Source organism: Lygodium microphyllum, chromosome 22 (genome assembly GCF_053477565.2).
Source record: "Lygodium microphyllum isolate KBCC chromosome 22, Lygodium_microphyllum_v1.1.10, whole genome shotgun sequence".
Taxonomy (NCBI): Eukaryota; Viridiplantae; Streptophyta; class Polypodiopsida; order Schizaeales; family Lygodiaceae; genus Lygodium; species Lygodium microphyllum.
Genome location: NC_141156.1, coordinates 63696462 through 63719773, shown reverse-complemented (window position 1 = coordinate 63719773; position 23312 = coordinate 63696462). Strand labels below are relative to the sequence as shown.

General features: G+C 42.4%; 1 protein-coding gene and 1 pseudogene across 5 annotated transcripts in view; both read right to left on the bottom strand.

Moving 5' to 3' along the window:
- Positions 1-23312, bottom strand: part of LOC148017229 (choline transporter protein 1-like) — a 172146-nt gene that overhangs the window by 73937 nt on the left and 74897 nt on the right. For all 5 annotated transcript variants that reach the window (XM_087663203.1, XM_087663205.1, XM_087663206.1 and 2 more), the window contains one exon: positions 6059-6233. In XM_087663203.1, coding sequence (XP_087519329.1) covers positions 6059-6233 — 175 coding nt within the window. The remainder of the gene's footprint in view (positions 1-6058; positions 6234-23312) is intronic.
- On the bottom strand, positions 12655-17628 carry LOC148017230 (uncharacterized; annotated as a pseudogene).

Below are 23312 nucleotides of genomic sequence, written 5' to 3'. Positions count from 1 at the left end.
GCTTTTCTTAGCATTTGATTAAAAGTTAATTAAATGTGCTAATGTGACTTGCATATATGAGGTGCAAGTTAATTGTTTCTCAGTGTGGACCCAAGACCTCAAGATATCATTTGGTACCAAAGGCAAAAGTTATAATAAGTTATGCCTAAAAGGTACTAGGTGGTACTCGGTGTCAACTTTGAGTCTAGACCAATTTATTGGCCATTAATGTCATGGTGACACTAGAGACTAGGCATTAATTAATGCCAGTCTAAGAGTCAATAATTGCTCAAGGATACTTGGAAGACAAATTGGCCTAGTCAATTTAATTATTGGTTGGTGAAATTAATATTTTGAGCACTAGAATTTTTATTAAATTAATTTTCAGAATTAATATTTTGAAAATTAATTTAATACGTTGAATAATGCTGAAAAATGAGATTAAAAGGCTACCATTTGGCAAAACTTGCATATGCAAGTGAAAAAAACATTTTTAGGGATTGATGAAAATCTATTCCAATTGTCGTGAGAGAGAAGGCTGTTAGAGAGCAAGGAGAGGTTGTTGATGTGATTTGCAGTCAACAAGGATCAGTCCTACAACATGCGAGAGCAATTTGAAGCCCTCCAAGAGTTGGTGACAATATCCCAAGGTCCTTTTGGTGCAAATGATAGCATACAAGAGAGGGTAGTAGTCTTTTTTTGTAGTCCTAAGCTGTAGGCAATAGCTTCCATAGCTATTTGAGCAAGTAGCACTAAGTTTTCAATATTTCTCACGATGAAATTCTGTTCTTTCTACAACATTCTCTCTCATCACCCAAGTATCTCTCAAGTTATCTTAGCAAAATCTAGCCATTTGAGTTATCAAAGGTGGAGATAATGAAAAATCTCTGCTATAAACTCTAATTTGCAACAGAAAAACAAAATTAGGGTTTGACAATCACCTCAAGATGCGTATTCAAAATTTAGGGCCTAGGACTAGAATTCGAAATTAAAGAATTTTAAAGAGATTCAAGAGGCCAACCAACCAATATCAGATTTGGGACTAAATTTGTATTTCAAGGAGCAGGGTGAAGACCCTCCCCAACCAAACCAAGGGGTAAATTGGTTTGGAGGCTTGTTGGTTAGTTTTGACAGCAAGAGGCACTAGAATTAGTGGAGGAGATCAGAGGATCTCAATTATACTCCTTCTATTTGCAATATAAGATAAAGAAATACCACAAGGGGCACCAGTTTTGACAATGAAAAGTGTATTAGAGCTAACCACTAATGAGTAGTTGCAGGTTATGGTGAATCCCCATAGTGGGTTAAAGAAAAGATAGTGCACACTTCCATCTATATGACCCGATTGAAAGCATACTAGCCATCTAATTATCTTTACCTACTATATATAAAGGCTCCAAATTTAAGGACTTAATATAGGTAATCCATTGAAGCATAGCAATGTCAGGAATACAACAACTAGTAACCATATCACAAAACGGTAAAAAATCTCTCTACAATAATTACCCAAGGGATACATCAAACATGGTCATCTGATCTCTAAGGCTCTACCAATCTTTCTTCTCTCTACTCAATACTACAACTATCCCATGAGCTCCAACCATCTCAAGTCAAACTGGTCACTGTAGGATTTTCAAAATTAATTGACTAAAATTTAGATGCTAAATTTTACCAATATTCTTAGAATTAGACAAATTTCTTGTATGTACGCTTGACAAGGTGGCAAAAAAAGGTGTAAACTCAAGTTATATCAAGGTCAAACTCGTACACAAAAAGGATTAATGCCTTCTTAAATTTGCCAAAATAGACAATTACAATCAGCAAAATGACATGATCATGAAATGTATATACAATATGCATGTGTAGGATGAAAGCTTAAAATACGTTTGTCTTTGCATAGAAAAGTCATATGAAGATTCCAACATGTTTTTATAATGTACTTTAAAAGAGCTTTCACATGACACCCATATTGGGGGGAGCCCTACATTTTAGGGAATCTCTAAATTTTAGGAGCCTCAAATATCAAAAAATAAGAATGGCATTCTAAAAATAGTAAGTTTTGTTCTAGTAGTGCTTATTAAATTTAGTTATTTCTATTCTTAATAGTTTTCAGTCCAAAACAAAGACTATAGAGAGGAGATAAGTGTCAAGACGCTTGTTGCCCAAGCTTCCAAGCGTCCTACTACTTATCACATTTCATGACATGTGGTTGAACACTTGTCTCTGTTGCTACTTTAGTTTCCCTTTTTGCACTAACTCTCCCCTTTCTCTAATAAAGAGAGCTTATTTTCTCTCATTCTACATCAATTTTATCAGCTGTAAACTCTTATATAGCAATTGAAGGTAGCCTAAAGTTGGCCCCATCCACTTCCATCATTATCCTCCACTCCTTCATTATTGAATATCTTTATATTACCTCTTATTTCATTGCTGTTTTATAGGAAAATAGACCTATAAATTCATTGCAACACATCCTTCTTGAGCTCTTTTTCCATTCAAAAACAAAAGAAAAGCCATATCGATGTTTTATTGTTCATCAATAGAGAAAGGATAATTCCCACTTTCTATTCTTATTTTGTAAAGAAATTAGTTATTTTTATTAAATAGTAAGTGATACATGTGGGAGGGAGAGGGCTTAGCCATCTTCAACCCTCAGCCTGTCTCTATTACTTTTACATGTCCATGGCTATAGTTTTTTGAATAATTGTCATATTCATCTTTAAGTATTTGTTTCTCCGTTTCTTGAAATGTGAAGTCTCAAAAACAAACAAATATTATAATGTTGGCATACTATATGTTAGGGGCATTTACACTTTTTTTTGGGTAGAGGCTGGTAGTTAATATCTTGAATCATTACTCGACTTCAACTCTTGAGGATATCACTCTGCCTTCATGGAATATAGGCTTGTATTTCTCAATTTTCAATCTTAAGAATGTGATGTCTATGTTCATGTGCTATATGGGAAGGGATTGAAGTTGGATGTCAAACTTCCAAGTGACACATCTTCATTGGCTAGGCCTATCAGCTTCGTGATTCGAAGGCGTTGATCATTAGTTCATCAAATGGGGCATGCTCTTGGACAAGTATCCTTCAAAGTGGGTTATCCTTGAGTCCTTTACTTTACCATACTTGCAAGATAAGGTACTCTCTATGGGAAGAGTTATTGTTGGTCTGGAATGAAGGCTGATATGTGTAGGTATGCCACTCAATGCTTGAGTTGCCACTACATTACATGCTCTTTTAGAGCTTGAGCAGAGACAAGACATGGGAGAAGAGGTTGAGTCTATTGCTTCAAATCACACTTCAGTCCTGGTGGATAGACCCTTGCATCAGTAGCTCATTGGTATGAGGTTGATCCTTAAAGCAACGTTTTTCTAGAAGGTACCTTGGACAAGTACAAGGCGTGCTTGGTGGCCAAAGGTCCTGTTCAGCAAGAGGATATTGACCACATAGAGACATTTGCTCTTGCAGTAAACATAACCACTATTAAATTGATCTTGGCACATGTGTCCCACTAAAAGTGACCCACCTATCAGATGGATGTCAAGAGTGCCTTCTAGGATGGGAAGATTCAAGAGGAGGTTTTCCAAGACATGAGTAGTGCATCTATCACTTGCAGAAGGTGCTTTATGGCTTGAAGCAAACCCCTCAAGCATGGTACTGAAGGATTGGCTCTTTATTCATTGCACACGGATTCATCTGTAATCAACAGGATGCAAACCTCTGTTTCTTTCCGGTGAATCTCTTCTTTGCTTCATCAATCCCTATGTGGATGATTTGATTATCACCAGTTTACAAGCAGAACAAGGTGACTGTGCATCACTTTTAAAATGACAAACTTGTAAGCTTCACTATTCCCTTTGCATGGAGATTTTGCAGGCTAAGCACTGGATCTGTTTCTCCCAGCTGAAGTGTTATCTTGAGATCATTTCTACCATAACACCGAGACACCTGCTTCTACCACCATATATTCAAAGAAAAAGCCTATGTTTTATGATGGTTTTGAGCTGATTGACAGTTACTTGGGTCCCCTTGACCTAGTCACATCAAGTTGGACATTTCCTTCTCATGCAGCATCTTGAGTCAATTATCCAGCTCTCTTCACTTGTCATTGAAAGGTCTCCATCAGTGCATTCACTACCTCCAAGGTACCACCTCCCTTAGCATTCAGTACCACAAAGGCACTACCCTACAGTACTATTGAAGTTTAGATTGGACCGGCAACACCATGCCCTCACATGCAGGATACTACATCACCCTTAGCTCAATCATTAGTGGTCCAGCAAAAATCATCCCAAAATCTTAGGATCTTCAACAGAGGCAGCATGTTGTGCAACCCAGCATCATAAGCTGTTATAATCAGAGTGTTATTGCTTCGTCCAGAACCCAACCAACCTTCCATTGAAGGACCAAATCATCTTGTTTATGAGAAAATTGAGTTGGAAACCATCAAATTGGAGTATGTCCTATTGAGGACAACTTGTGGATGTTTGTTCAGAATAAAGAGTGAATCTATTGATAAATTGACTCAGGACAAAATGACCCAAGAAAAAGTACAAAGTTAGCCTTGTAAGGGACCATCCAAACCTCCTGAGCAATGGGGCAATCACATAAACAGTGTCTTTGTGTCTCCTCTGGCCCTCCATATCTAACAAAATTGATTGGATCCTTGGCATAACCAAGCCACATGCCAACTGCTAAGCCAAGGCTTTACCTCTCAGTAGCCTTGGAGACCTATACAGAGTTGGATTGGACCACCATGACTTTACTTTCTTCATTTGAGATGGGGCTGTCCATTTACCCCTCATTCCCTTTGTAGAGATGTTTTGTATCCCTCGGCTTATTTGGGTTCTTGTTCCCCAGCATGTCACTTAGAGGGGGTGTTAGTGTTTTAGTGTTCAGGTGCGAATTTGGTGATTTTTGGGTTTTCTCTCTTCAGGTTTTTTGCCCATTTTACCCATACTGGTTCAATGAGCATTTATCATCTGGCCAGATTTCATCCTGCATGTCTATGGGCTTCATGCTTTGTGCATATGTCAGTTCTCAGTTTCCAGTTTTGGCTTCATGCTTCTACACTTTGTGTTCATTCTTCTTTTCTCGCTGTCCATTCCTCTGCATCTCTGTTTCCAGCACAAAGAGAATCCATAGCCTCTAAAGCAAACAGAAGAGACTACAAGTTGACTCAATGTGTGAAGAAGAGGCAAGAGGTCTTTCTAACCAATCCGGAACCAGGCACTCAGGCATGAACCATGTTTAGAGCCCTTGTAATAGACATTCTCCATAGAGAGTGGCCAGCCAAAGAAATGTCTTCTCTCTTTGCTTATTCCATTCATCATTTGGAACACTTGAATTTTCACCTTAGTGAGGCTTTGCTGATGGGGTTTAATTAGGATCTTCTCTTTCCTTGCCATTCAGAAATTTGTGAGAAGCAGGTCCACATGTAAGTAAAAGCGAAGTCTGGTCTACTTGCTAGTTGAAGTAAAGTAGCAATCAATGCTGGATTGCATGTATTTGCAAGGAGCTACTATGAAAATGAAAGGGCAGCAAATATGCCATAAATATCTCAAAACTTTAACAAAGATGAACCGTTCACTGTTTAATGCATTAATGACTTATCCACTGATTCTTGTATCGCTACAGGTTCAAAGGGTCCAACAACTTACAAGAAAAAGGAATGTAGCAGCAACAAACATCTCACTAAAGTTTGTTCAGATAAAGTTACAGGGAAAAATCTCTTGGATCAGTTCCTCAAAATCTATATTGGAAAGTCTGCTTGCATTTCCTTACCCTCTGCAAATTGTAACGAGCATCTTCCCTCTGAACGCAAATATGTGATGTGGTAGTGAAAATAAGTTTACATTGCGTGCATAGAAAGATAATCGTATAAAATCTGGGCCTATATACTGTAATATGGTAAGACTGCAGGTTTACATTCCATGCATAGAAAGATAATCGTATAAAATCTGGGCCTATATACTGTAATATGGTAACTCCAGGTTATATACTTGACCATAAATAAGTACACTTACAATTTGGTCACAGTATCATGATATCTTTCAGAAAATTTGGACTTCTTACATGTTCTTTGTGAGGAGCACTGTGACACGGTCATACAACTTGTCACTGATAGTCACTTTATTTTGTGCACCACTTGTACCAAGATTAACATTGTTCAAGCTTTTGGGAGGCTTAGGAACACACTTTCCATGCAATGGGAATGTCTCCATAAGAATCATATAGCATGGACCAGAACCTGCTAAGTGGACAACATGCTGTAAACTCTTGATTCTTGAAAGCCCAAATAACAATGAAATATAATAGCACAGCAGTATATTAAGTTTTATGCGATGATTGATTTGTGTCAAGTAGGAAGACATGCTTTAAAAATTAAACATGACTTCAGAGGTCTTTAAATATCTAGAAGATGGGTATGGAGCTAGGGATCAAGATTGCTTTGATGACTTTCCCACCAAGGTAGGATATGTGGTCTTGGCTCCATCCTTCTAAGCTTGGATTCACATAACGTTCTTTCAGGTCCTAAAACTTGGGCTAGATTGGACAGGATCTATTTTGGCCAAAATGACTCTTTCCTTCCAGTAGTGCTTAATATATGGGTGAAGCCACATGTTATTTCAAGGAATTTCTTGGCCATTTGTCTTTCATTTGTTCTCAGAGCATATGCTACAACTTATTGTTCTCAAAGCGTATGCTGCAACTTATTGCTTCATTTAGTAGATGAGTGCTATCTGAGGGCATGGGCATGCAAGCATGGTTCATTTTTTGGAAGAATGCACACACATAAGGGATTTCAACATGCATCTACTATTAGAGCTCAATTGCAGCACTTGCAATCTTTGTTGGAACATTGTTGGCTCTAAAGACTTGGTCACATACATTGAGTGGTAGGCATGCAGAGTTCACACTCTTCAAGATAAGAAAATGCAAAATATAAGTTGATAGCCATTGTATGACAATAATTTTCAGACTCATGTTGGTTGTGCTCATCTATGTGGGAATATGCACACAAAAATATCTTCAGCTATAGGATCCTCGAGAAGCTAGCCTTACCGAGCCTTGAGCCATCATTTGTGCTCCAATTACTTTAAAAATCTGTTAGGCTCACACAAACATCTTATTGATTCCATGGTTGCTGCTCACCATTATATTGTGAGCAAGGTGTGGAACCAAGCAAAGCCGGAAGTGGCAAAGTTTACGGATGTTGATATCACTGAACCAGAGGTGGAGGCTGTCTTGTCCCATCTTCAACACAACAAAGCCTTGGATGGGATGGCTTGCCAAATGAATTATTCTCAGCTTATGTTAATAAACTCAAACACTCACTTGCTAGGCTTTGTTCGCAAATTTGGAGAATAGGCTAGATGCTATCCAATCGCAAGATTGCAATGCTTCAATTGTAATAATGCGCTATGGAAAAAATAGGGAAATCATTTAGGACAAGTATAGGTCTCTCGGCAACATGTTACCATGCTAAAGCATATGGCAGAGCTACTTTGCTAGACATCAAGATTCACGCAATGGCTTTGTAGATGGCCCTATTAGTGTCCTAATGTGAGCAATGAGACCCTTGGGTGGACAATACTACAGCTTTCATGAAAAGTTTGGCATCGCACATGGGCATTCTCAAATCTAAGCCTCATGGTGGCAGGTCTAAATAAAACAAAACTTCTAGCACCACCCTCAAGCAAGTGTCTAAGAGAATATGACTAAATAAGTGCTTTTCAAGATACTGGGATCTTATCAGCAAAGGCCTCATCTCAACTTTCTAAGAGACTGTGGCATCAAAGGATATGCTGAAGAGACTTTGCAAGGGACCGATTCACCTCATTTCCAAGGGAAGTAGATACAAACTAAAGATCACACAGTGTTATAATAACTTTGCTTGGAACTAGCAACAAGATCCTTGCAAAGGCAATCGATGTCAAACTAGCCCCATTGATGCCAGACATTATCCTTCCCACCAAGACAAGTTTTCTCTAAGAGCGCAATATGGCCATGGAGATACTTTACAAAGGAGCAAGTGCCTTAAATCGGCACAAGTGCTATGGATTTTGGGTATGAGACACTAGGCAACCAAAGTGGTGAACACATGAGTACTTCACTTAGGTCCCCTATGGGACCACAACGAGACAACTTGGATGCCATGTGGGGATTGATATTACCTCTAGAGCAACAAATGCCACCTCCTCTTCTAAGCATCAGATAGAAGCTCCTTTATTGGAGCTTGGCAAGACCCTCACTAGGAGGGAGAGTGGTGGTCGCCAACTAGGTTCTTCTTGTAATCATGTGGTATATCACTTCCTATTTGACACTCCCCAAGTAATATATTGGCCGGGTAATGTGAGATGCCTCCTCCAATAGACCCGGAGGAGTCCTCTCAGTAGTCGATTAAAATTCATATCCATGCACATCACCATCCAATCTCCCCATGGGAAACCTAGGACTTAGTTGGACATGGGAATCTCAATTCTACTTCACAGGGAAAGCGTGGAAAAGTCACCCCTAACAACAATCTAATGCCCACCTAAAAAGACCACTTTGTAATCAATCAAAGGCAAGAGTGAGATTACCACTGCACTTGGTTCAAAGAGTAAGAGATGGAGGAGAGTGTAACTCGATCCCCCTACCCATAAGGTAAAATCTCAGCTCCGGCCCCCTAAAATGGTGCTAAACCTAGTAATTAATCCTACTGATATTGGGAGGGTCACGATTTAATCAGCTCTATCTAGTGGAAAGTTACCCGACTTATCGGGTCCACCCAACTATAGCCGTTCGATCGTCAGAATCGAAGTCTCCCACTTTCCTCAATTGACTTTGCTTTAGTTTTCTAATTAGCAAAGCATACTACCATGCTGTTTGGACATATAAAAAAACACCTTCCTTTTATTACTCAATCAAACTGGGTTCGTTCAACTCAATCTTTAGCACATAATAAACAATTCGGAAATCAAATACTTTATTTCATAATAACAAGCAGAACCATCACTTCGCAAAGTGATACAAAACCGTCTTTCTGCAAAAAGGCATTGTCCAGCCTAGGATAGGACCTTCCAATCTCATAGGATGGGGCTGTATGTGATCGCACTCCGCTTGCGGTCAACAGGGAATTTACTGGCTCAGAGTCCCTCTAAGCTTCCCTGAGCCTCAGGAACCGTCCTACATAGTAAGGGCACTTATCACTCGGCCCTTTGCCCTCTCAAGTGTTTGAGTAATCAAAAACCAAAAACACCTACCTCCCTCAGGAGCATAGGACCCCCAGCTGCATGTGAGTTTTTCCACACTCCCCAGGGTGTTAGAAAGTGTTGGGTTGGGGACCCCAACGTCCCAAACCACCACAATCCACAACTCGTCCGGCTGTTACAAGCACGGAATCATAAGAGACATAATTCATCATTCACAAATCCAACAGCAGACATAACCATAAAACATTTTTAACACACTTGTCAATGTATGTGATGCATAGAATCTATCCCCCTCATCATTTTCTCGTGTTTTTTCCTAAAAAGCAATTGATAATACTAACATGTTTTTGTAAGTTTAAGTATATTCTAACTAATTGTAATCTATGGAACAGACTTACCCTACGGGCTTTTCTAACATTACTAACTTATCCCTCATTTTATCATAAGATACAAAAAAAAAAAAAACATAAACTAGAAAAATTAGGAAGTTGTAGAGCTAATAGCTTAAAATAATCATTTTCTTATGTACTAAGCGTGATTATCTCTGTTCAACCATCCATCGTGATTACGGGGTATAACTGCAACCTCAGTTTAATGTGGAATAATTGGTCCTTCAAGCTGAATGGATTCGGGGGTAACTTCCGCTTGCGCTTCACCTTCGTGTTGAGTTCCCTCAACAGCGACTACTTCCTCACATTGGGGAGCTCTTTGACCATGACCTCCCTCAACATCTTGATGAATTTGAGCAGCCATGGAAGAAGCTTGATGGATTTGAGCAGTGCTTCCACGTATATATGGATAGAGAGAGGCTCGGTTGATTACAGCAGAGACGAAATCGCGCGGGGGAGGGGAGAGGGATGGGTAAAGAGAGAACGCTTGCTTTTAGCATTTTCGATATATGCAATGCATAGAATCTATCCCCCTAATCGATTTCCCCTATTCTTTCCAAAAAAGTAATTGATAATACTAATATGTTTTTGTAAGTTTAAGTACGTTCTAACTAATTATAATATATGTAACAAACTTACCCTACGGGCTTTTCTAACATTATTAACTTATCTCTCATTTTATCATAACATGCAAAAAAAACAATAACATAAAATACAAAAATTAGAAAGTTGTAGAGTTAATAGCTTCAAAGTAATCTTTTTCTTATGTACTAAACCTAATTATCTCCGTTCGGCCATCCATCGTGATTACGGGGTATGACCACAACCTCGGTTTGTTGTGGAATAACCAGTCCTTCGGATTGAATGAATTCGGAGGTAACTTCCGCTTGGGCTTCAAATTTGTGTTGAGTTCCCTTAGCAGAGCGACTACTTCCTCGTGTTGGGGAGCTCTTCGAGCATGACCTCCCTCGGCATCTTCACGTCTCTTGGAAGCCATGGAAGAAGCTTGATGGATTTGAGTAGCGTTTCCGTATAGGTGTGGAGAGAGAAAGGCTCAGCTGAGTGCAGTAGAGCTTCGTTTCATCAACAGCAGAGAGACTTCTGTGTGGGTGGTTGTTCTGACGTGATGTAACCGGCCTGTTCACTCGGAAGGGTGGTAGTGTACAACCAAAATATATAAAAGCTTTCACCCAATTAACAGTCGCCCACTTTACGTGAACTTAAACACACAGAATCAAGAAGACATACAGGAAGCTAGAGTGCTCTTGTTGTGACATAGACACCCCATTGGCCCCTAAGTTAGGCGCCCCTTGCGCTATTTCTTTATTTTTAAAAAGATAGAAAGTACAATGGGCTATCTTTCACCTATTCTGGGTGAAATTTGGCAGCATAACAGTACAATTACTATCCTAAAACAAGTTGACCAAGAGGGGAAACTCTGCCCAAGTCTGAAACTTCTGGTTGGAGTGCAGAATTGACCATTTCAGTCTGCTGTAATTACTGATTCAGACCTGTTCTGAAACCTGTTTTCAACTCATACTGCTCCCTGTACTGTTCAGCCCACTGTAACTGCTGGTTCAGACCTGTTCTGAAACCTGTTTTCAGCTCTTATTGTTCCCTGCACTGTTCTGCATCATCTATGCCAAGTGCCCCTTGATTCTGACATCAATTGGGCTCTGAAATAACCTTTGAACAGTCCAGAATCAGTACTGATTTAGTGCTGTTTCAGACACTTGCTTGGTGAGGTTACCACCCTCACCTGTCCTTGCTGGGAACTGCAAACAACTGCTCCTGTTCCTGAAGAAAGGAGGCTCTTGCCTCATGCAAAGACAGCATATTCCCACACAACTGTACATAAATCAGAAGAAAGGCCCTTGATTCTGAAGCAGAAGCATAACCATACTGTTAGAGAGAGAGAGAGAGAGTAGGAAGCAAGCTCAACCCTCTGTGCATCATAGTCAAGGAAGGTAGGCAAGCACTCAATCCTTCTTCATCAGCAACTGTCCTTCTCAAATAAGCCCCTCTAAGCCAAAAAAACTGCACACTAGCCCTCTTTAAAGAGGTAAGTGCACCAATTTGTGCCAAATGGCGGCACTCGAAGATATTTCCCGTTCTAGCCTTCCGGTCTAAAATTCACCATCCTCGATGCAAAATTTGACCTCGGCACAGACCAGAGGATTAATCCTCGTGCAAAAACGAAGATAATGACACGAGCAGATTCTGGGGTCCAAAAAAATAGTAACTTCCTAAATTTTAGGAGTTGCTTCCATTGCATCCCCACTAGTCTTCTGACCATCTTTGCAGACTATGGCTACATCCAAATTTGTAATGTAGCTCAACTGAAAATGAATTTCCACTGATGACCCCACATGGACTAATCTCTTGGAGATTTAACCATCTTTACTTTGAACTAGTCTCTTCCAGGCTAGTTCTTCAACACACTTGTCCATATACACTTTCACAAGTCTCTTCCAGACTTGTACTGGACCTTAACTGTCCAGTCTTGACTCACTAGACATTCTTGTCCGTTTCACATACTGGCCATGCAACTCAGGTGTTTAGATTTCAAAAGGGATCCTTCCAAAAAGAAAAACCAAATAAAGTATGTAATAAAGAAATCAACAAAAAGGTAATAGTTATCACAGTCTTCTGACATACCTCCCTCTCGAAATCGCAAACGTCCTCGTTTGCATGAATGTCATACATGCTTCCAGCTAACCCAGTGAACTTACACTTGGCAGCACATGTACAACACATACATGCTATCAGTCAACATTGTGAACTGAACACACTGTTAACACATATATGTTCTAACTGTGAAACATGGCAGACTATCGTCATGTGACTCCACATCACTGTTTCCAGATATAGTGGCCGGTACACCACAATGATATCCCCATAGTGGCAAATTCTCATTTGATGACTCCACATCACCTTGACTAGAGATCTAGTGGCCGTTACATCAAAATGATATCCCCACTGAGTCAATTCACGGAATACATGCCTGATCGAGTAACCATTGTTACAACATGTATTCAATTCAATAGAAGTAAAAACTGTATTCTTGCAAGCAACACTTACTTCTTTAGCACTGAGAAAAGCATATAGACAGAATAAGTGTTAACCTGTACAAAATCTGTTTCTGTACATAATTTCTTTCTTAAGCAATTGTCACTTTGACAATCTATTTCAGCTTAGAGATACAAGGGATCAAGGTAGGTTGCAAGCGAAATGCTTCAAGGTAAAGTTCCAACACATTAGGTGACTCTGCAAGTTTACCTTCGTCCATCCACTTAGCATCTATAGCTGGATAGTTCTTGAACTTAACCAAATATCTTCTAGCAACTTTGCCTTTCACTTTCCTTTCCTTGTGTGCCAATACCTCTTCTGGAACAAGAATTTCATCAAGTTCCTCAACTTCCGGCTATTCCTCAGCTGGCATATCTTCTGGCACATCACCCACATAGGGTCTAAGAAGACTTACATGGAAAGCATTATGAATCTTCCAATTGTCAGGCAATTTCAACCTATAGCTGACATCACTAATCTTCTCTGTTACTTGAAAAGGCCCATAGTATCGCATACTAAGCTTAGTGAAAAGACTTTCCTTGCCTTTCCGCTTCTTTAAGCGTGCCTTTTCAAACCGCAACAGTACCCAATCACCAAGTTTCTGATACATTTCACCCATACTCTGCACATACTAATCTGCCTGAAAGATCTTATCCTTTGTATGCAAAATGGGAGGAACCTTTTTACCACCTTCAACAATTTCAAAAGGGGCTTTGCCTGTTGACGAATGCACAGTATTATTGTATGCATACTCGACCAAAGGCAAATACTGCTCCCACTTTGACTTGTGCTCTGACACATAGCACTTAAGCAGATCCAAGACAGTAGAATTTGCCTCTTCTGACTGTCCATCAGTCTGTGGATGAAATGACGATGAGAACTTAAGCATTGTGCCCATGTTCTCAAATATGCCTCTCCAGAATAGACTTGTCATCCGTGGATCACGGTCACTGACAATAGACTGTGGCATTCCATGATACTTGAAAACATTGCACATAAACAAATGTGCCATCTGATCTGGTTTTATCTTCTTCCTGACAGGAATGAAATGAGCCTGTTTGCTAAACCTGCAAATAATAGTCCATATCCTATCATTTCCTGTCTGTGTCCTTGGAAGATCAAAGATAAAATCCATAGCTATGCTTTCCCATGGTTTATCTGGAATAGGCAATGGCTGTAAAAGCCCTGGTGCTTTTTGCCTGTCAAACTTGACCTTCTGGCAAATCAAACACTGCCGCACAAAAGCATCCACGTCTCTTCTCAAAGTAGGCCAATAAAAGAATGTCTCTACTGCTTTGACTGTTGCATCAATACCACGATGCCCTGCATACGGTGGAGAATGACTCTCTGTCATAACTTTCCGTCTCAATGGCATAGTCACACATAGTCTACCATGCATCAACATGAAACCATCCTTGAGAAGATAATGCTCATGATGTTGTCCATTGACAAGCTGATCAAAGATTCTTGCAAAATCTTCACCATCAGCATATTGTTCCTTCATATCATCAAGCTCATGATGATAAGGAATTGACACAGCTGAAATTTGTGGCTTCCTTGATAAAGCATCACCCACAACATTCTTTTTGCCTTCCACATGCACAATCTGAAAATGGAACATTGATAAAAAGTTTGCCCAACGCATATGCTTTTCTGACAGCTTAGTCTGAGTTAAGAAATAACGCAATGTCTGATGATCTGTCTGGACAACAAAATCTGCCCCAAGTAGGTAGTGTTTCCAACAAGAAAGCGCATGAATCACAGCCAGCAATTCTTTCTCATAGACCTGCATAGTCTTCTTTGGCCCTCGCAAGATTCTGCTTTCATAAGCCACTACCCGGCCATCTTGCATTAGCATTGCACCAATGCTATTGCCACAAGCATCACATTGGACAACAAATGACTTCCTAAGATCTGGCAGAATGATCACTGGACTAGAAGTCATCTTTTCTTTAAGAAGGTTAAAAGCTGAAATCTCTTTCTGTGTCCACTGGAAAGAGACTCCTTTCTTCTGTAAAGCATGTAAAGGTGAAGCAATCTTTGCAAAATTGCGAATGAACCTCCTGTAGTAAGAACACAAACCCAAGAAGCTTCTAACATCATGGACAGTCTTCAAATCTGGCCATGTTCTAATTGCTTCAACCTTAGCAGGATCCATTTGGACACCATCCTTTGACACTATGTGCCCGAGGAACTGGATTTCTTCCAAGAAGAACTCACTCTTCTTGCCATTGATAAGCAACCTATTACTGCAAAGCTCATCAAAGACTGCTTTCAAGTGTTCTCTATGCTCCTGTTCATTCTTTGAAAAGACAATCATGTCATCAAAGAATGTACCAACAAACTGTCTGTATGGACGAAAAATCCTGTCCACCATTCGATTAAACGTAGCAGGAGCATTAGTAACTCCAAATGGCATTACCAAGAACTCATAGAGACCAAACGTGGTCCTAAATGCAGTCTTATGCACATCCTCTTGCTTAATCCTGATCTTATGGTATCCACTCTTCAAATCTATCCTGCTGAAAATTGATGCTCCTTCCAAACGGTCAAGGATGTCGTCAATTCTAGGAATGGGGAACCTGTTCTTGATGGTACTCTTGTTCAACGCTCGATAATCTATGCACATGCGCCAAGAGCCATCCTTCTTCTGCGCTAAGAGCACTGGTGAGCAAAAGGGAGATGAACTTGGCTGAATCAGCCCTTTTCCTAGCAGCTCATTCACCTGGCTCAATATCTCTTTCTGTTGGGCTGCACTAACCCTATACGAAGGTCTATTTGGTGGGCTACTGCCTGGCACCAAATCTATCGCATGATCCTCAGACCTCTCTGGTGGCAACTGTGATGGTAATGAGTCTAAAAAACAATTACTGAATTGAGACAAGAAAGCAGACATGTCTCTATTTAACATAGAGAAATTTGACTCATCATTATCCTTGGCATCACATACAAAAATCAAGTACGCAGAAAGATGATTCTTTATTACAGATGTAATGGCAGAAGCCAATACAACAGGTACAGACTCTCCTTTAAGCTTCACATCAAGCACATGAGTATTTCCCCTATGTTCCAAAGTTAGTGTCTTGTTAAAGGCATCCAACACACCATGCTTTCTGAACATCCATGGCATTCCCAACAAGACATCACAGCCTTCAAGTGGCATGATATAAAATTTTTCTGCATCAACATAAGATTGTACATGAAGACGCAGCTTTCCAAGAATGGGTGCCATAGAGTCTGAGTGGCCAGGACATGCCAACCCTGCCTCTGCTGTGTAGCCCATCTCATTTGCTCTAATGCCCAAAGTAGAAGCCAACTCTGGTGAGATAAAGTTTGCCTTAGCTCTAGGATCAAAGAAAATGAGTACATGTTGATCCCTAACTTTACCCCAAGCTCTGCAGAGCTCATTAGCATCCGAGTGTGGCTTGTCTCCCAGCATATCTGGCACTAAACCTGCTGAAGGTTTGGGCTTCTTTCCTTTCCTGTCCTCTTTATCATCATCAGCTGGTCTCTTATTCTTGTCCGGACAATTAGACGCAATATGACCAGTCTGCTCACAGATAAAGCACTTCCTCTCAGCCATTAAAGCCTTTCTCTCTTCAAGAGACTTGCGCACAAAAGCTTTCTTCTGGTCCTTTGACTGCTGTCTAAAGAACTTGGATGGCTTCTTCTTGAACTGCCAAGATTTACCTGTGCTTTGAGAAATCTGAGAAACTTGTTTACCAAATGGCTTCTTTGCTGAAAATTTCTCAGGTTTGTCCTATTTAATGCTGCCCCCAAAACCACTTGACTGTCCCAACAATAATGCATTTCTTGTGGTAGCATTCTCAATTAACTGAATCAAAGTGGTGACCTTTGTCTTTGTACAATAATTCCGAAGTTCCTTGGGCAGCCCACAGCAATATTTCTCTATCTGCTCGGTCAATGGCACAACCCTGTAAGAAGTGACTGGAAGTAAAGCCTCCCAAAACTTCTTGTTATAGTCTTCCAGATCCTTACATTTAGATGCATCCAAATTGTGCCAAGCTGACATAACATCAATCTCAAATTCATTGGTCAACCAAGCAGAAGCAAATACTTGCTTGAAGTAAGTCCAAGTGGCAGGAGCCTGTCCTTGCATCAACAGTGTACTCCACCACTGACTAGCATTGTCCTTAAGAAAAGTGGCAGCTTTCCGGACCTTAGAAGGCTCTGTAAAGTTTCCTCCTACAAATGCGGCATCAAACTGCTGTAAGAAAGAGAGAGCCTTAGTCCTATCTTCAAATCCTCGAAAGATGTCAAACTGCACGGCTACACCACCTTCCTTGTATGGCTTTGGCTTCTCATGAGCCATCAAAGGGTCCGTAGGATATGCCTGTAACATAGGAACACTAACAGGTGGCATAGGAGTTGACTGACCACTGACTACAGGGCTTGTAGACACAATACTTGCTTGCTGGTTTTGATAACCAGCCATACCAAAAGTGCCCTGTGCCATGCCAAAACTGCCCTGAACACCCTGAAATCCAAGCTGCATGCCTATATTGCCATACATGGGGTTTGGCATAAAACCCTGTGTACCCCCAAACACTGTTCCTGGTACATAAATCTGGTTTCCAGGCGCATAACCAGCCATACTCTAAAATACAGATCCACCTCCAAAGTACCCAGGATATACAGAGGTCGGTGGGAAAACTTGTGGTAAAGCCTGAAAACTGTTTCCCTGTCCATTTAAACCAACATTTGGCTGCTGTAAAGTGGCAAGCTGAACTGGCAATGCCTGTGTAACTAGCGTTTCCGCCACCTGTTCCTGGACAGTCGGAACCAATCTTGGAGTCTCCATTGACTCTGCAAGCTGCCTTGGTGTTTCCACTGAATCTGCAGCATGCTTACCCTTATCCTAGACCTCTACTGGATCCGAAATCTTTGCAGATTGCCCCACTTGCTGTAAAGGAAGGGAGGGCTGCAAAAATGCCAAAAACCTTGGATTCTGTATCACTTGAGTAAACATACTCACAGCAGCAACTAACTGAGTCTTGAAAATGTCTTCATCCATAGAAGAAGTCGTAAGAACTTGTGGCTCAACCATAACAGGAGTCATAAACTGTGGAGGTCTAGAAGACTCTCCCACCTCATGAACAACAGGAATCTCCTGTGATGAAGACGCTTTCTCTCTGGTGTCTTCCTTTCTATAAGCCATAATGCACAGTTCTGTGTCTTACACCCAAACAAACCCTGGCTCACTCTTTAAGGAAAAAGTGATTTGATCCCGGCAATGGAACCATGTAACCGGCCTGTTCACTGAGAAGGGCGGTAGTGTATAACCAAAATATATAAAAGCTTTCACCCAATTAACAGTCGCCCACTTTACCTGAACTTAAAGACACAGAATCAAGAAAACATACAGGAAGCTAGAGTGCTCCTGTTGTGACATAGACACCCTGTTGGCCCCTAAGTTAGGCACCCCTTGTGGTATTTCTTTATTTTTAAAAAGAGAGAAAGTACAATGGGCTGTCTTTCACCCATTCTGGGTGAAATTTGGCAGCATAACAGTACAATTACTGTCCTAAAACAAGTTGACCAAGAGGGAAAACTCTGCCCAAGTCTGAAACTTCTGGTTGGAGTGCAGAATTGACCATTTCAGTCTGCTGTAATTACTGGTTCAGACCTGTTCTGAAACCTGTTTTCAACTCATACTGCTCCCTGTACTGTTCAGCCCACTGTAATTGCTGGTTCAGACCTGTTCTGAAACCTGTTTTCAGCTCTTATTGTTCCCTGCAATGTTCTGCATCATCTGTGCCAAGTGCCCCTTGATTCTGACATCAATTGGGCTCTGAAATAACCTCTGAACAGTCCAGAATCAGTACTGATTTAGTGCTGTTTCAGACACTTGCTTGGTGAGGTTACCACCCTCACCTGTCCATGCTGGGAACTGCAAACAACTCCTCCTGTTCCTGAAGAAAGGAGGCTCTTGCCTCATGCAAAGATAGCATATTCCCACACAATTGTACATAAATCAGAAGAAAGGCCCTTGATTCTGAAGTAGAAGCATAACCATACTGTTAGAGAGAGAGAGAGAGAGAGTAGAAAGCAAGCTCAACCCTCTGTGCATCATAGTCAAGGAAGGTAGGCAAGCACTCAATCCTTCTTCATCAGCAACTGTCCTTCTCAAATAAGCCCCTCTAAGCCAAAAAAACTGCACACTAGCCCTCTTTAAAGAGGTAAGTGCACCAATTTGTGCCAAATGGCGGCACTCGAAGATATTTCCCGTTCTAGCCTTCCGGTCTAAAATTCTCCATCCTCGGTGCAAAATTTGACCTCGGCACAAACCAGAGGATTAATCCTCGTGCAAAAACGAAGATAATGATGTGAACAGATTCTGGGGTGCAAAAATAGTAACTCCCTAAATTTTAGGAGTTGCTTCCATTGCATCCCCACTAGTCTTCTGACCATCTTTGCAGACTATGGCTACATCCAAATTTGTAATGTAGCTCAACTGAAAATGAATTTCCACTGATGACCCCACATGGACTAATCTCTTGGAGATTTGACCATCTTCACTTTGAACTAGTCTCTTCCAGGCTAGTTCTTCAACACACTTGTCCATATACACTTTCACAAGTCTCTTCCAGACTTATACTGGACCTTAACTGTCCAATCTTGACTCACTAGACATTCCTGTCCATTTCACATACTGGCCATGCAACTCAGGCATTTAGATTTCAAAAGGGATCCTTCCAAAAAGAAAAACCAAATAAAGTATGTAATAAAGAAATCAACAAAAAGGTAATAGTTGTCACAGTCTTGTGACACGTGACGCTCTGTCTCTATTTATATAGTAATCGGGGGGGGATATAATAGAGAGAATGCTTGCTTTTAGCGTTTTCAATGTATGCGATGCATAGAATCTATCCCCCTCATCAATTTCCCGTGTTCTTTCCTGGAAAGCAATTGATAATACTAACATATTTTTGTAAGTCTAAGTATATTCTAACTAATTGTAATCTATGTAACTGACTTACCCTACGGGCTTTTCTAACATTACCAACTTATCCCTCATTTTATCATAAGATGCAAAAAAAGCAATAACATAAAATAGAAAAATTAGAAAGTTGTAGAGTTAATAACTTAAAAGTAATCTTTTTCTTATGTACTGAACCTGATTATCTCCGTTTGGCCATCCATCGTGATTAGGGGGTATAACCGCAACCTTGGTTTGTTGTGGAGTAACCGGTCCTTCGGGTTGAATGGATTCGTGAGTAACTTCTGCCTGCACTTCAGCTTCATGTTAAGTTCCCTTAGCAACGGCCACTTCCTCGAGTTGGGGAGCTCTCCAAGCATGACCTCCCTCAGTATCTTGACATCTCTTGGGAGCCATGAAAGAAACTTGATGGATTTAAGCAGCGCTTTCGCATAGGTGTGGAGAGAGAGAGGCTCGATTGATTGCAACAGAGCTTCATCGCATCAACAATAGAGAGACTTCTTTTTTTTTTGCAAATAAAATGTGGCTAATTATATTACTTCACAAAAAAACCCTAAATACAAAGAAGTGCTTATGCTCAACAGACTAGCTAGAGCTGATGATGAGTCACAGATATATCAAGTATACAAGCCTCTCAAGGCGGTCTAGGGGAGATGGGGGCAAAAAGCCATGGAGGGGGGGTGTATCACCATCTGGGGCTGCCTACCTGCATCATGAAGAACAAGTCCTGGCCGCTCCAAATGAGCATGAAGTGAAAATGGAGCTCCTAACGAGCTCGAGACTTGCACCTGATCCCATCGGCCGTAGAGGGAGTAGATAATGGAGGTCCAGAGCTCTGCCAAAGTCGCCTATACTAAAAGTCTCTTCCCACCAAAAACCTCTTGACACCGCGCCTTCCAGATGTGCCATTTAGTAAGACTCCCTACGATCTCCCATACCTCAGAGCAGTCTCCTGTGGGCTCCAATACCTGGCAGATGGGTAGAGCCGCCAAGCCGGCCACTGCGCATGACCTAGCCTCAATAATCAAGATCGTGTCCTGCATCCCAACCTCGTATAAAAGGGGATGGCCCTGGCTGACTGCATCCAAGGCTAGGTGCTATACGGTGGACAATGCGGCATGCTCCTCTCCACATGAGCTGCGCCGTCTCACACGACCAAAGGCAATGCTTTGGAGTTTCTAGAGACTGCTATGGCCAGTGTTTACAATCTCCATCCTTCTGCATCTGGGCTAACCAACTCCCCACCGCTAGACCTCCATGTACCAACATCCATAAAAAATACGATACCCTCCTCGGCCTCCAGCTGTCCCATAGGCGGCGCCATAAAATCCACCGGAAAGCATCCGTGATGTTGTGCTCCGCCCAATACCTGCTATGCGAAGGCCCCCAGTCCATATTCTCCTACATCAGTACGTGTCTGCCAATCCTCGCTATGTACTCCAGGAACCTCGCTGGCTTCTTGGCGACCGTAGTGGCTGGCATAGCCACCCTCCAGGGTCCCATTCCAGCTCATCAAGTGGCTTGCTTTTTCATATCCAAAGGCACCACTCCCGAAACTCCTCCCAAAATACATAAGGGTCCAAGCTCCATGTCTTCCCCTAAAGGCCGACCACCCGAATCCTCCTCCACGGAAGGACAACTATCCCCTCATCCTATTGCCCCCTGTCAAGAACCAGACGCCCCCCCTCTTGCACGGTGAAGAAAGTCCCATGTGAGGCACCGCCCACTCTACCTGCCACCTACAGGGGGATACCTATTGGTGAAAACCTAGCAGCCCATACCTCACTAGACTCTACCGGCTCTCGCATCGGGGGGATCAAGCCGCCCCTGACGTATCGCAACGTCAATCTCCCTTCTCCTCAATTCAACTCCTCTCTGGCAACTTGATGCCCGCTGCAACACCTCCTAGTCCGCCATCCTGCACTCTCGCCATGTCGTGATGGTACAAGCCGGGCCAGCCTCCCAACCAGCCCATTGGATGTGGGGGGACTCACCAATCTATACCCCCTCCCGATCTCTAACCTAGGGATTCCAGATCACTGGCTAGCGGTCTATCTCCTCCCGGCAACCTGCGGGGCTCTGAATAAGGGCCTTACAGAGACCCTCCCACACATGAAGTAGGCTGCAGAGAAAGAAGGATCTGGGGAGACGTGATCTGCACCATCGTAAAGATCCATCTCAAGGTCGACCTCCAATCACTGCAAAGCCTCAGTTTACACTCTTGAAGGCCCTCTTGCAATAGGACCTTCCGTGTCTGCCCTCCTGGTGTGAAACTGCGGACTACTAGCTTGCCCAACAAGGCCAAACTCTAATACTTTGGGTCTATGATCCCAAGCCCTCCCTCTGACCGATGCCGGATGATGGTCGCCCACCGCCACCTTGGCCCGGGTCCCTAGAACCGTCGGACACAGCCCAAAGAAAATTCTGCACTAGGCAACGAAGCTGAATTACACAGGACGAGGAAAAGCACAATCATCTTGGCCAGTGCCTTATAGGCCACTAACAACAGGGCGATCAGTCTCCACTGGGATAACTCCAACCGGTCTCCCCCTTTTGGGGAGAATACTGATAAGACTTATCGATAGACTCCCTAGCATCCTTCCTGAGCTGAAAATCTCCTGGAAGGCCAGCAATAGGAGGTCCTTCACCACCCCCCACTAGATAGTGAAGAAGGCCTTAGAAAGGCCATCCTCTCCCGGGCATTTCTGCCCATACTCTACATGAAAAGCCTCCTCTAGTTCCTTCTCTGTGAAGAGTTCTAGGAGGGAGCATCCCATCTCCTCTGTGACGAGCGAAGATGTGATCCCAGACCTGCTGTCTACATCGCTGTCCTCTTGCTGAGACTGTCTCCTGCTAGAAAAGGTGTCTGTAGTAATCAGTGGCAATCTCCATCACCTCATCTGGGCTAGAGCGAATCCTCCCATACTGATCCCGAAGGCTACGTATCTGCTCTCCTGAGGTGCGGGGCTGATGCACCTGGAAAAACTCCCTACACATTGTGTCCCCCTTCCGTGCCCAAAAGGCTCCTTGTCTCTTTCACTGCCACTCGTACCTTTGGGACTCCTGCGGTTGTCACTGCCTCCGCAAATGAGGCGGGAAGGATAGTGCCAAAGAACCGTCCAAAGTCCTCCACTAACTGGTGATACTCTACCGCCAGTCCGGGGAAGAATAGGGTGATAGGATGTCTAAGGAACCTGTTTGTGGAGCGCGAATGCCTCCACTGTGAAGCCACTGTACCAAGGAACCATGTAGATGACCCCTTTCGTGGAAGCATAGGGTGAGCTACCCACTAGCTCACGGGCTGTTTCTGCCAAGGTGAGTCGTACCATGAAGATCCCTTAACCCATGTGCAATCTGCATTGTGCCAATGCGCAACGAGGAGTGAAGCCAAATAACCTGACCAAAGATCGTTGTTTCTTTTAGCTCCAGCTCTGTGGCACGGACGGCTAGAAGCTGTTCCTCAGCAAGGACGATAGGCAAGGTATTTGACTTGGGGACACTCGCAGAATGCACCGGCATCTAACCAGAGGTTTCCATTGCGCGTTCCTGCTAAGGACCTACCAATCTCGTTGCTGAGCTACCGGAGGGGAGGGAAGGTACTGCAGAGGGAGGGAGCAATTGGAAAGGGGAGGGAAGGGGGGGGGGGGGGGCGGGGGGAATTCTCTTTTCTGCCAGTGGAGGGGTGTTGGACACCGTTGAATGCAGGCTCTCAA